This window comes from Macaca nemestrina, chromosome 17, assembly GCF_043159975.1.
Source record: "Macaca nemestrina isolate mMacNem1 chromosome 17, mMacNem.hap1, whole genome shotgun sequence".
Lineage (NCBI taxonomy): Eukaryota > Metazoa > Chordata > Mammalia > Primates > Cercopithecidae > Macaca > Macaca nemestrina.
Genome location: NC_092141.1, coordinates 69,150,832 through 69,165,700, shown reverse-complemented (window position 1 = coordinate 69,165,700; position 14,869 = coordinate 69,150,832). Strand labels below are relative to the sequence as shown.

At 41.6% G+C, this 14,869-nt stretch overlaps 1 protein-coding gene and 1 long non-coding RNA gene across 3 annotated transcripts in view; both read right to left on the bottom strand.

The window, feature by feature from the left end:
* Positions 1–14,869, bottom strand: part of LOC139359656 (uncharacterized) — a 32,448-nt gene that overhangs the window by 10,870 nt on the left and 6,709 nt on the right. For both annotated transcript variants that reach the window (XR_011615905.1, XR_011615907.1), the window contains exon 2: positions 2,110–2,218. This is a non-coding gene — a long non-coding RNA (uncharacterized lncRNA). The remainder of the gene's footprint in view (positions 1–2,109; positions 2,219–14,869) is intronic.
* On the bottom strand, positions 12,895–14,780 carry LOC105469594 (non-histone chromosomal protein HMG-14-like). Its single transcript, XM_024789094.2, has 2 exons — positions 14,445–14,780; positions 12,895–14,105 (listed from the first exon to the last, which is right to left on the bottom strand). The coding sequence occupies exons 1-2, from the start codon at positions 14,670–14,672 to the stop codon at positions 14,028–14,030; spliced, it is 306 nt and encodes a 101-aa protein (XP_024644862.2). The 5' UTR covers positions 14,673–14,780; the 3' UTR covers positions 12,895–14,027.

The following is a 14,869-nucleotide window of genomic DNA, read 5'->3' as shown; positions in this document are numbered from 1 at the left end:
ACTAGAAAGAATTATTACAATCAAAAATTTCTATCTTTAGAAGACATCTGGCTTAGCTTATTTTAATACTTTAGAATGACCTCTTCGGTTTCTACTAAAATTTATAATTTCTTTTCCCATAGATTTTTCCCTTTAGGAGTAATATTAGAATTCTAAAGTTTTGTACCCTTTACCATGTTCATTGAAGAAGCCTAATTCCTTTTTTACCTTAGTAATGGTGCATAGAAGAGTCACTACTGTACTTAAGAAGAGGCATAACATATTAAGAGTATATTCATATACAAAGGAGTTTGAGAAGTCCACATTAAGTTTAATACTTGATAATCTGACCATCTAAAAAATACACTAGGCCAGGCGTGGTGCTCACGCCTGTAATCCCAGCACTTTGGGAGGCTGAGGCAGGTGGATCACCTGAGGTCGGCAGTTCAAGACCAGCCTGACCAACATGGAGAAACCCCGTCTCTACTAAAAATACAAAATTAGCCAGGCATGGTGGCACATGCCTGTAATCCCAGCTACTCGGGAGGCTGAGGCAGGAGAATCGCTTGAACCTGGGAGGCGGAGGTTGTGGTGAGCTGAGATGGCGCCACTGCACTCCAGACTGGGCAAAAAAGAGCGAAACTCCGTCTCAAAAAAAAAAAAAATATATATATATATAAAAAATTCTTGTAACCATGTGACCCAACTATGGATATTTACGTAATCATAATAATGTAAACATGGAACAATGGTTTAACCAAAAAGGTTCATGTAATATATTGGAAGACTAAAGAAAGGAAGGGGCTTGTGTCATGGGAATGGGAATGATGAATACCAATTTTAAAAGCCAAACCACCGGACTGGGCATCGCAGTCCATGCCTATAATCCAAATATTTTGGGAGGCGAAGGAGGGAGAATTGCTTGAGCCCAGGAATTCAAGACCTGACTGGGCAACATAGCAAGACCCCATCTCTACAGAAAATTAAAAAAAAAAAAATGAGCTGGGCATGGTGGCATGCACCTGTAGTTCCAGCTACTCAGGAGGGTGAGGTGGGAGGATCAGCTGAGTCCAGGAGTTTGAGGCTACAGTGAGCTATGATTATGCCACTGCACTCCAGCCTGAGCAACAGAGTGGGACTGTCTCTAATTTTTAAAGAATTTTTAATAAAAAATAAAGCTGAATCATCTTCTAGGTAGGAAATTCGAAAATACCTAAAACTAGGCTGGGCGCGGTGGCTCACGTCTGTAATCCCAGCACTTTCGGAGGCTGAGACGGGCAGATCACTTGAGGTCAGGAGTTGGAGACGAGCCTGGCCAACATGGTGAAACTCCGTCTCTACTAAAAATACAAAAATTAGCTGGGCATGGTGGTGGTGGCACCTGCATTCCAAGCTACTCGGGAGGCTGAGGCAGGAGAATTGCTTGAACCAAGGAGGCAGAGATTGCAGTGAGCCAAGATGGTGTCACTATACTCCAGCCTGGGTGACAGAGCAAGATTCTGTCTCAAAAACAAAACAAAACAAAACAAAACAAAACAAAACTACCTAAAACTAAAAAAAGAAAACTGATGGTATAAAATAAGGAACATATCTAGAAACATGAAAATACCAGAATAAACAGCCAAAGTTATTAAAGCAATTGCCTTGAGGATGGGAATCAGGAATAAGAATGGAGCAGGGAACTTGCTGTTTTCCAGTAAAAACTTTATAGTATCTTTTGCCTTTTTAAAGAGGTGCATAAACTCCTATGATTAAAATAAAATTTAAAAGAAAGAAACCATCTATATAAAAGCAAAAAGAATGCCTATTCAGTGCAATCCAAATTCTGATTTCTGGTTTTATAATTGGTCTAAAGTGGTGAATTAATACCTTTATTTATTTGAAAAAAGTTGGGGGGACTGCTTTACTGTGAGCCAGTTTCATTTTGTTCTTCACAGAATTTTAGGGATACCTCATCTTTCAAAACCTGTCTGTAAACCAAAGCACATTCCCACTGGGCTTTTCTTTACGCCTTTTGTGAAGACCAAATTATACCACAGATGAAACTCAGATCATTTCCCATGATTCTTTTCAAAGACCATATCAAGTAATAATTATGTGTTTCATTTCAAACTAATCATTTAAACCTACAGGTCATAATGCTGATTCCACTTTGGATCGAGCGTATTCTTCACAGTATCTGTAGAATGGCATTGCCCAGATCCATCAACCACCACCTTAGCAAATGGATCAGGAAGTCCTATGAAAAAAAGATTTTTTAAAATTAATAATTTGACACATGAGATAGAAGATTAATTATATAAATGTTCCATTTGCTACAAAAGATTATTCCATTATTTTTAAAAAGTTTAATAGCTATAAATGAATAGTCCATTTTTTAAAAAAAGACTAAAAGTTACTTCTAAATAAAATACCAAAACTACATTTTTTCTTGTTTCTGTCTCAAAATATTCCCAGTTTAAACTACCAAAATCTAGAGATTACTTCATAATGTGGAAGTTTTTGTAGGTTGTTACCAGCCCTGTGACCCCAGGAAGGTGAATTCTTGGAACCATTCATGGCTTTTTCTTTCCAAATGTCTCCCTCAGTCGCTCATTTAAAGGAGAGATTATTAAAGGTTTTTATACAGGAACACAGGCTACAGAGAAATCAAATTAGCAAATGGGTTTTGCTTAATAACTACCAGGAAAAATGAGACCAAAACAAAAGATGTAACACTCTGCCTTGAAAGAGTTTACTATCTAAGTGGAAAGATAAAAAATATTATACACGGCCGGGCGCGGTGGCTCAAGCCTGTAATCCCAGCACTTTGGGAGGCCGAGGCGGGTGGATCACGAGGTCAGGAGATCGAGACTATCCTGGCTAACATGGTGAAACCCCGTCTCTACTAAAAATACAAAAAACTAGCCGGGCGTGGTGGCGGGCACCTGTAGTCTCAGCTACTTGGGAGGCTGAGGCGGGAGAATGGCGTGAACCCGGGAGGCGGAGCTTGCAGTGAGCCGAGATCACGCCACTGCACTCCAGCCTGGGAGACACAGCGAGACTCCGTCTCAAAAAAAAAAACAAAAAAACAAAAAAAAAATACTATACACGGAAAAAAAAAAAAAAAAAAAAAACCTGAGAATAAACAAGTGCTTAGTGATATTGATTATAATGCAAACACTTGTATCACTATGTTAGGTACTATTCTAAATACTTAACATTCATCCTTAATCCTTACAATAACCCTGTGAGGTAGATACTATTATTTTCCCTATTTTGCTGACATGGAAACTAAGGCACAAGGGGGTCAACTAAGTAGCCCAAGGTCACACAGTAGTAAGTGGCAGAGCCAGGGTCTAAAGTATAGATGCTAAACCCGTCTGGCTCTCGACTTCATGCTCTTAACCACTATGCTGTACTTCACCTCTCATTTACTATGTGATTCAACAGTGAGTACAAGAGCTCAGATAAACAGGAGAACAGTGTGAATCTGGACAGTATAGAAAGGGCTTTGGGGGAGAGGGGAACTCATCTGGGCTTTAAAGCAGGGGTCTTCAACCCCTAGACCATGGGCCGGTACAGGTTTGTGGCCTGTTACAACCGGGCCACACAGCAGGAGGTGAGCAGCAGGAGAGCAAGCATTACGGCCTGAGCTCCGCCTTCTGTCAGATCAGCGGCAGCATTAGAGGCTCATAAGAGCTGGAACCCTGTTGTGAACTGCACATGCAAGGGATCTAGGTTGTGCGTTCCTTACGAGAATCTAATGCCTGATGATCTGAGCTGGAACAGCTTCATCCCAACACATCCCCTGCTCCCCATGTCCTTGGAAAAACTGTCTTGCACAAAACCGGTCCCTGTGCCAAAAAGGTTGGGGGCTGCTGCTTTAAAGGACATACAGGAGAAGGAGGACTTTCCTAGCAACAGGAAGAGTGCCAAGGAGGGTATGACAATACAGTATTTAAAAGACTTTGAAGAGTCTAACCAAAGAGTTTGTGCTAAGCTGTAAAAGTAAATAGTGTTGGAAATATGAATGATCCAGTAAGAGAAGCTTAAAAGTCAGACAATAGGGCTTGAACTGATTGAGGTAGATTAACAGGGAGCCATTTCAGGTTCTTGAGCATGGCTGGAACTACAGTCATTTTTTCTATCAGTGGTATTCAGGGCCCACTAGGAGAAAGAAAGGTTAGAGGCAGACCATATGTGAAGCTGTTGTAATCATCCAACAGTAGGATGAAAAGACCCTGAATGAGGGAAGTCATATGGAAAGGGAAAGGAAATGAAAATTAAGAGAGCTATTCTGAAAGATCTAATACAAATCAGTAAGACACTTGTGTCAAAGATGACAATACAGTTTTCGGCCCAAAGCAATAATGAAAATGATTGTTTTGACAAAAATGTAAAAGGTGGAACTAAAAATGTTAGACAAAAATGACACTTTACATGTAAGACATATTGGGATAGAGTAGATTTCCTGTGGACAGCTAAAAATACTAGAACAAAACAGCATTAAATGTTTGTGACTGGAGAAATTTTGCATGTTGGTATCAGTGTTAGTTTTTTTAAGATACTAATTTGCCAAGTTTTGAGGACAGACAACTCACCTATCAGTTCCCCAATTCTATGATTCTGTGATCTATCACCTTCAAATAATAAAGGAAGACCAAAACTTAAGGGTTATGTTTCAAAGAAACTTGGTAAGTTAGGGTATTAAATCTATTTGACTATATTGTTCTTGAAGCCGAGTGCTATGCATAGTATTTCAGTAACACCTAACCATTTATAAACGTGTTCAATAGAAGAATGTTTTTACCTCCACCCTCAATTCATGAAGTATTTCCTCCTAGGAAGAATTCACTTTATCTTGTTATTTTCACTCTATTATTTAAACAGATAAATTTATGTTTATAAGGAAAAACAAAAAATCACATTTCTACACTTTCTCTTTGAGTGTTATTAAACTAGTTGAAGAATTAAGTCTGCTGGTTTCTGGCTTTTTTAAAAAAATTAAAATAAAAACAATTAAAAATTGGCCAGGCACAGTGGCTCAAGCCTGTAATCCCAGTACTTTGGGAGGCTGAGGCAAAAGGATCACTTGAGCCCAGGAGTTTGAGACCAGCCTGGGCAACATAGTAACCACCTCTACAAGAAAAGTTAAAAGTTAGCCAAGGGTGGTGGCATATGTCTGTAGTCTCAGCTACTCAGGAGGCTGAGGTGGGAGGATCACTTGAGCCTGGGAGGCTGAGGTTGCAGTGAGCCATGATCATGCCACTGCACTCCACCCTGGTTGACAAAGCAAGACCCTATCTCAGGGGAAAAAAAAATTACGGATTAAGAAAAACATCTGACAAAGGACTAATATCCAGAATCTACAAAGTATGCAAACAAATCAGCAAGAAAAAAAAAAATTCCATCAAAAAGTGGGTTAAGGACATGAATAGACAATTCTCAGAAGAAGATGTACCAACCAAGATAGGCCAACAAGCGTATGGAAAAATGCTCAACATCACCAAGTATCAGGGAAATGCAAATCAGAACTACAATGTGATGCCACCTCACTCCTGCAAGAATGACCATAATCAAAAAATTTAAAAAAAACAGGTGTTGGCATGGATGCAGTGAAAAGGGAACACTTTCACACTGCTGGTGGTAATGTAAACTAGTACAACCACTACGGAAAACAGAGTGGAGATTCCTTAAAGAACTAAAAGTAGCACTTTGGGAGGCCAAGGCGGGCAGATCACGAGGTCAGGAGATCGAGATCATCCTGGCTAACATGGTGAAACCCCGTCTCTACTAAAAATACAAAAAAATTAGCTGGGCGTGATGGTGGGCGCCTGTAGTCCAAGCTAGCCAGGAGGCTGAGGCAGGAGAATGGCGCGAACCCGGGAGGCGGAGCTTGCAGTGAGCCGAGATCGCGTCACTGCACTCCAGCCTGGGGCCTGGGTGACAGAGCGAGACTCCGTCTCAAAAAAAAAAAAAAAAAAAAAAAAAGAACTAAAAGTAGATCTACCATTTTATCCAGCAGTCCCACTACTGGATATCTACCCAGAGGAAAAGAAGTCATTATACCAAAAAGATACTTGCACATGCATGTTTATAGCAGCACAATTTGCAATTGCAAAAATATAGAACCAGTCCAAATACCTATCAGTCAATGAGTGGATAAAGAAAATGTGGTATGTGTATACAGACACACACACACACACACATACACATATATATACGCCATGGAATACTACTCAGCCATAAAAAGAAATAATGGCATTCACAGCAACGTGGATAAAATCGGAGACTATTATTCTAAGTGAAGTAACTCAAGAATGAAAAACCTAACATCGTATGTTCTCAGTCACATGTGGGAGCTAAGCTATGAGGATGCAAAGGCATAAGAATGATACACTGGGCCGGGCGCGGTGGCTCAAGCCTGTAATCCCAGCACTTTGGGAGGCCGAGACGGGCGGATCACGAGGTCAGCAGATCGAGACCATCCTGGCTAACACGGTGAAACCCCGTCTCTACTAAAAAATACAAAAAACTAGCCGGGCGCGGTGGCGGGCGCCTGTAGTCCCAACTACTCGGGAGGCTGAGGCAGGAGAATGGTGTGAACCCGGGAGGCGGAGCTTGCAGTGAGCTGAGATCGGGCCACTGCACTCCAGCCTGGGCGGCAGAGCGAGACTCCGTCTCAAAAAAAAAAAAAAAAAAAAAAGAATGATACACTGGACTATAGGGACTGGGGGAAAGGGTAAGAGGGTAATGAGGGATGAAAGAATACACACTGGGTACAGTGGACGCTGCTTGGGTGATGGGTCCACCAAAATCTCAGAAATCACCACTAAAGTACTTATTCATGTAATCAAATGCCATGTGTTCCCTCAAAACCTACTGAAATCAAAAATTAAAAGAAAAGAAAAATAACTTTTTCCATACAAAATGTGGCTTCCAGATCTTTAATTAAGTAGGAAAGTCACAGCCTTTTATGTTTCCTTTCTGTTAAATAACACAATAAAGAAAAATACAAGTTCAATATCTTAATTTAAAAAATAGGTTTCAACTTAACCTGATTATATTATTCTACAAAAATTTAACTTGAGAGCCAAGTTACTCTCGTGTGGTCAAAAGCTATCAGGTTTTCTGAAGTTAGTGAGACATCTAGTGGTAAATACAAAGTGGCTAGATAACTTTCTGCATTTAAAAAAATTTCTCGGCTGGGCATGGTGGCTCACGCCTGTAATCCCAGCATTTTGGGAGGCAGAGGCGGGAGAATCACGAGGTCAGGAGATAGAGACCATCCTGGCTAACATGGTGAAACCCCATCTCTACCAAAAATACAAAAAATTAGCCGGGCGAGCCGCCATGCGCCGGTAGTCCCAGCGACTCGGGAGGCTGAGGCAGGAGAATCGCTTGAACCCGAGAGGCACAGGTTGCAGTGAGCTGAGATCGTGCCATTGCACTTTAGCCAAGAGCGAAACTCTATCTCAAATAAATAAATAAATAAATAAATAAATAAATAAATAAATAAATAACGTCATTATGGTGTACAGGCATACTTAAAAACCTGTGTAACAGAATAAAGCTGTAATTTTTAAGGCCTTGAATTAATAAAATATGTAATGAAACAAGATTAAGACGCTAGCATATCTAAAGGGAAATTTTTAAAGTTAAATTTCCTTACATTATAGACAAGATTAACCTCCTTATTGCCAAGGGCTTTGAAATTAATAATATGAGAAGCAGCATACAAAAACATTAAATTTATAAAAAGGTCTGAAATAAATGTTCTGGAGGAGTACTCTTATTCTACTTCTCCTACCTAAGAATCTAAAATATTAGAAATTACACTAAACTGCTAGGATTACAGGTGTGAGCCACCACGCCTGGCCCCCATATACCTATTTTATCTGCATTTTATTATGAGTTGGTGTTGAATTTTTGTCAAATACTTTTTTTCTGAAACTAATTGACATGATTTTTTTTCTTTTAGCCTTTTAGTACAGTAGACTACATTGATTAATTTTCAAATACAAAATCAGCTATGTATCCTTGTAGTAAACCCCACTTTGTCATGTTGTGTAATTCTCATATATTGATTAATTCTATTTGCTAATCTTTTGTTAAGGATTTTGCATCTTTATTTACAATGGGTATTGGTTGGCAGTTTTCTCCTTTTTTGTGTGTGCTTCCTTTGGTTTTGGCATCAGAGTGAATACTGACTTCTTAAAATGATTCAGCAATGTTCTCTTCTATTTTCTGAAAGAGTTTGGGTAGAATTGGTGTTAATTATTATTATTTTTTGTTGTTGTTGTTGTTGAGACAGTCTCACTCTGTCACCCAGGCTGGAGTGTAGTGGCACAATCTCGGCTCACTGCAACCTCTGCCTCTTGAATTAAAGCGATTCTCCTGCCTCAGCTTCTTCCAAGTGCCTGGGATTACAGGCGCCCACCCATGCCCAGCTAATTTTTGTATTTTTAGTAGAGATGGGGTTTCACCATATTGATCAGGCTGGTCTTGAACTCCTGACCTCAGGTGATCCAACTGCCTCGGCCTCCCAAAGTGCTGGGATTACAGGAGTGAGCCACCGCGCGTGTCCGATTTAAACATCTTCAAGGAAACACATCAAAATGTAACCAGAAGTTGTTTCTGGGTAGTGGGACCACGGGGATTTCTATTTCTTCTTTGGCATATTTGTAGTTTCCACTTTTTTCTATAATGAACATCTATTGTTAAAACAGGTAAGATATTGAGTTTTAGCAAGATAAAATATGCAAATAGAAAAGAAATAAAAGAAATATACCCAATGTCAACAGTGGCTGCCACTAGATGATGGCATCATATGAGATTTTCATTTTCAACTTTTTTTTTTTTTGAGACAGAGTCTCATTCTGTCACCCAGGCTTTAGGATTGCAATGGCACAATCTCAGCCCACTGCAACCTCCGCCTCTTGGGTTCAAGTGATTCTCCTGCCTCAGCCTCCCAAGTAGCTTGGACTACAGGTTTGCACCACCCTGCCAGGCTAAGTTTTGTATTTTTAGTAGAGACAGGGTTTCGCCATGTTGGCCAGGCTTGTCTGAAACTCCTGGTCTCAAGTGATCTGCCTGCCTTGGCCACCCAAAGTGCTGCCACCTTGCCCGGCAAATTTTCATGTTTAGCTTCAATATTTTCTGAATTTTCCACAAAAAGCATATATTAGAATTATATTGGTAAAATCACATATTATACCACCCCATTTTAGATGAATGGGAAGAGGAAGATAAGTGGTTACATAGGAGAAGGGTCACTTCAGTAAACTAAAACTAAGAACTTCTGCGTTATCATCAACTGCTATAGAGTCTTTCTTTCAAAGATGTCTAATTGTCAGCTGAGCGCAGTGGCTTGCACCTGTAATTCCAGCACTTTGGGAGGCTGTGGTGGGCAGATTGCTTGAGGCTGAGAGTTTGAGACCAACCTGGTTCACATGGCGAAAACTCATCTCTACTAAAAAATACAAAAATTAGCCAGGCGTGGTGGAGCACACCTGTAGTCTCAGCTGCTGGGGAGACTGAGGCATAAGAATTGCTTGAACCTGGGAGCCACGATTGTGCCACTACACTCCAGCCTGGGTGACAGAGTGAGACTCTGCCTAAAAAAAAAGAAAGAAAAGAAAAGGAAAGAAAACTCAGGGGACCCTAACAGCTAGCTGCCTTAACATAGCTGATAGGCTATCAAGTTCAGGTCAATTAAATTTGTTCCATGTGGTTCTGCAGGAAGTAGCCACAACCAGTGTGGTGGGGCTGCAATTGGAATTACACTGAGACAGACCTTGAGATAGGAGGAAGGATTTTTGAGTAGTTTGAAATGGCAGAAGATACATTGGTCTTGAACCTGCTCTTCAAAGTGTGGTGCAGAATTGCAGCCTGGCTTCAGAGGAAGCGTATTAGACAAGTACTGGGTCTCAGCCCACAGCTCAGACCTACTGAATCAGTGCCTGCAGTTTAAAAAGATGCCCAGGGCCAGGCGTAGTGGCTCATGCCTGTAATCCCAGCACTTTGGGAGGCTGAGGCCGCCAGATCACTTGAGGTCAGTAGTTTGAGACCAGCCTGGCCAACATGGTGAAACCCTGTCTCTACTAAAAATACAAAAATTAGCCAGACATGGTGGCAGGCACGTGTAATCCCAGCTACTAGGGAGGCTGAGGCAAGAGAATCACTTGAACCTGGAAAGGCAGAGGTTGCAATGAGCTGAGATCGTGTCATTGCACTCCAGCCTGGTTGACAAAAGCGAGACTCTGTCTAAATAAATAAATAATATTTCAGATAGTTTTTTGTGCCTATTCTGCTTATGTAAATAAAAAAATTTTGAGACATGATCTCACTGTGTCACCCAGGCTGACATACCATACTGAATTATCATATTACTTCCAGTAAAATCTTAGTTGATTCTCTTAGGCTTCTTTGGCTGTCTAACATTTATCATTTCATATGCAAATAATGATAGTTTTGTCTCTTCCTTTTCAATACTTATACTCTTTCCTTCCTTTCCTCTTTCCTTTCCTTTCCTTTTCTTTCTTTGTTTTTCTTTCTTAGGGCCTTGTTGTCACCCAAGCTGGAGAACAATGGTGTAATCTAGCTCACTGTAATCTCAAACTCCTGGGTTTAAGGGACCCTCCTGCCTCAGCTTCCTGAGTGTCTGGGACTACAGGCAAGCAGATAATTTAAAAAAATTTTTTTGTAGAGATAAGGTCTCGCTATGCTGTCCAGGCTGGATTTTGTGCCTCTTTAGAGGAAGGACTCAGGTTTCCTTTTCTTCCTACTTTTAAGAGCTGTTTTTGTTTTGTTTTGTTTTGTTTTGTTTTAATTGGGAATTGTCTGTTGAATGTTAGCTAAAACAGTCAATAAAAGGTATTAAGTGCCAGCTGCATGAAAGACCTTAAGTTAGACACAGTCAGCCCTCTTCATGAGCAGGTCCACATCTTCAGATTCAACTGAATGAGGCTGAATATTTGAAAAAAGAAACAATAAAAATACAAATAGAAAGTACAGTATAACAACTGTCACCATTGTACAACACCTATACATTTTATTAGTGATGACTTAAAGTACATGGGGCCAGGCACTTGTGCTCACACTTGTAATCCCAACACTTTGGGAGGTCAACCTGGGCAGCATAGTGAGACCTTGTCTTTATTAAAAATAAAAATAAAAAAATTAGCCAGGTATGGTGGTATGCAGCTGTAGTCCCAGCTACTCAAGAGGCTGAGGTGGGCAGATCACTGGAGCCCAGGAGTTGAGGCTGCAGTGAGCTGTGATTGTGACACTGCACTCCAGCCTGAGCGACAGAGGGTGATCCTATCTCTAAGTAAGTAAATAAAGTATATGGGGGGATGTGTGTTGGTTATATGCAAATACTGCACCATTATATGTAAGGGATTGAGCATCTACAGATTCTGGTATGGTGTGGGGGCAGTATCCTAGAACGAGTGCCCCGCAAGATAGCAAGGATGACTGAACTGTGGAAGAGTCAAAGCTCTGTTGAACAACATACAATTCCTGTCTTCAAGAAAGTTATCTCATTAGGTAGATGAGACTTATAATGAATAAAAGGAATGAATACAGATTTGGAGATAGTGGTTGTTGTGATGGATAATCTTAATTGTGTTTTCTTCCAAAACAGATCCATTCTCATAGAAGGGCATCAGAGGAAGATAAAGAAGGACCCTCGGCCGGGCGCCATGGCTCACACCTATAATCCCAGCACTTTAGGAGGCCTAGCCAGGTGGATCACAAGGTCAGGAGTTAGAGACCAGCCTGACCAACATAGTGAAACCCCGTCTCTACTAAAAATACAAAAATTAGCCAGGCGTGGTGGTGGGCACCTATAGTCCCAGCTACTCAGGAGGCTGAGCATTGCGCCACTTCACTCCAGCCTGGGCGACAGAGTGAGATTCCATCCCCCACCACCACCCCCCCCACAAAAAAAAGAAGGATCCTCAGTGTCAGACATCTGAGCCCAAGCTAACCCCATCATAACCCCTGTGACCCACACATATACATGCTCCACTCCAACTAATCAATCGAACTTGTGACATTCTTTCCCTGGACAATGAGTCTCATGATCTCCCGACCCTGCACCTTGTGACCCCTCCCCTGCCCACAAGAGATAATCACCTTTAACTGTAATTTTCCACTGCCTACCCAAATCCTATAAAACTGCCCCATCCCATCTCCCTTTGCTGACTTTCTTTGTGGACTCAACTCACTTGCACCCAAGTGAAATAAACAGCCTTGTTGCTCACACAAAGCCTGTTGGTGGACTCTCTTCACATGAACACACATAACAGTTAGGAGTTCGAGACCAGCCTGACCAATGTGGTGAAACCCCATCTTTACTAAAAATGCAAAATGAACCAGGCATGGTAGCACAGGCCTGTAATCCCAGCTACTTGGGAGTCTGAGGCAGAAGAATCGCTTGAACCCAGGAGGCAGAGGTTGCAGTGAGCCAAGATTGCGCCATTGCACTCCAGCCTGGGCAACAAGAGGGAAACTCCATCTCAAACAAAACAGAACAAACAAAAACCATGAAGCTGCACAACAAGGAGTCTTCCAACGAGGATGAGATCTTCAACAGGGACGCTGGGTAAATGACGGGCCCTCATGGTTCCCATCTAAAATGAGGAGGGGGTGAGAAGCTTAATTGCTCCTTTCAGGAATCAAAACCTTGGCATTGTTATTCTTATCCCAGGGACAGCGAAACCCCAACAGAGAAGACCCCAACAGGAGAATCAGCTGCTGAGGGGGAGGAGAGTAACCCCAGCCCACCTCAGGGCTCCTGCAAAATTACATATTTTTCTTTTTTTCTTTCATAATTGAGATTTTATTGGTTGAGGATCAGTGTCATGCGCGTCCGTGTGAAGAGACCACCAAACAGGCTTTGTGTGAGCAACAAGCCTGTTTATTTCACCTGGGTGCAGGCGGGCTGAGTCCGAAAAGAGAGTCAGCAACGGGTGGTGGGATTATCATTAGTTCTTATAGGTTTTGGGATAGGCGGTGGAGTTAGCAGCAATGTTTTGTGGGCAGGGGGTGGATCTCACAAAGTACATTCTCAAGGGTGGGGAGAATTACAAAGAACCTTCTTAAGGGTGGGGAAGATTACAAAGCACATTGATCAGTTAGGGTGGGGCAGAAATAAATCGCAATGGTGGAATGTCATCAGTTAAGGCTATTTTCACTTCTTTTGTGGATCTTCAGTTGCTTCAGGCCACCTGGATGTTTACGTGCAGGTCACTGGGGATATGATGGCTTAGCTTGGGCTCGGAGGACTGACAGTACAGACATTTCAATTTGTACACAATTCTTATTATACGTAACGAAAATCTAAAAAGCCAGGTATTGTAATTCTTTTTTAAAGTTCTTCCAGTGACTTTCCAGTTTAAAAATTGGAAGCAAATTTTCCTTAAGAGGCTATCAAGTACCAGTATCTTCACATGTTGATAAGCTGTTGTATACGGCCCACAGTTCACAACTGAATAGCATGTACACTACATATTCCAATTTTTAACCTTTCACATCACAGTAACAAAGTTATTAGGAAAACAGGACTACCACAGCCAAACATGTTACAGACTGCACACAATTCCGACAGGGAGAGTCATGATCGAGGAGTGGTTTTCTTTAGGAAACAATTCTACTAAAAAGCAAGATGGGAATAGAAGTAATTTAAAATGTTCAAGACATTAAATGCAGGACTGACTCCATATTGCCATTTAATATGCTTTGTATTCTAGGATATAAAAACTAACCCCCCATCTATGGAATGTTAAGCTGACACCCGAGACAGTCAAAGCCTCCCAGAATTCAATATCCTACACTATTTTCTGGTTGTACCAAAAAATAAATAACCAACAAATGATTTCGCCTTTAAAAAAAAAAAGCATTTACACTTAAGAAATGGGATGAGGTGGGATTCCCTCCTTCTCAAAAATGTTTCTAGAGCTACTAAAAAAACCTGCATTTACAAAATAGTTGATAAAAATATTCCTCTGGATTGTACAAGAAGGGAGACAGGGACCACTGATAAGACATGGTATATGGTATTAATCAGACTTGGCTTCTTTCTCTCCTGCTTCATCAGAGGCTGGACTCTCCTCAGTTTTCATTTCCCCATTCATTTTCTGCAGGTAAATCTTTTTTCTTTTTTTTTTTTTCTTTCTTTCTTTTTCTTTTTTTTGAGATGGAGTCTCACTCTGTGGCCCAGGCTGGAGTGCAGTGGCGCGATCTCGGCTCACTGCAACCTCCACCTCCCGAGTTCCCGCCATTCTCCTGCCTCAGCCTCCAGAGTAGCTGGGACTACAGGCGCCCACCTCCACACTCGGCTAATTTTATGTAATTTTAGTAGAGATGGGGTTTCACCGTGTTAGCCAGGATGGTCTCAATCTCCTGACCTGGTGATCTGCCTGCCTCGGCCTCCCAAAGTGCTGGGATTACAGGCGTGAGCCACCGTGCCCAGCCACTGCAGATAAATCTTCTTTAGTTTCTTGGTTAGCCACTTTGGCCTGTTTTCCGTTTGCTCCCCTTTTCCCTTTTGTTTGCACTTTTTTCTCTGAAGATTCACCCTTAGCTGCTGGCTTTTTCGGCTTCGCTTCCAGTTTTGCAGGAGGTTTAGCTGACAACCGCGCCTGTCTCCTCTTGGGCTCTTCCTTGGCGGCCCGTTCAGCGAAGCTGACCTTCCTCTTGGGCATCTTGGCAGCGGGGAAGGCGCGTGCCAGGTGCCTTCGGGCCGCGTTGTGCCGAGAGCCTTCGAGAAGCTGGGCTGCCTGACCACTGCCACTCCTTCGGCAGCCAAAGCTGCTTTTATTTTTCTTTTATCAAAGAATATATATAACTAATTATAGACATGCAGTAAGACATTAAATGTGTAGTTAAATATTTATGCATA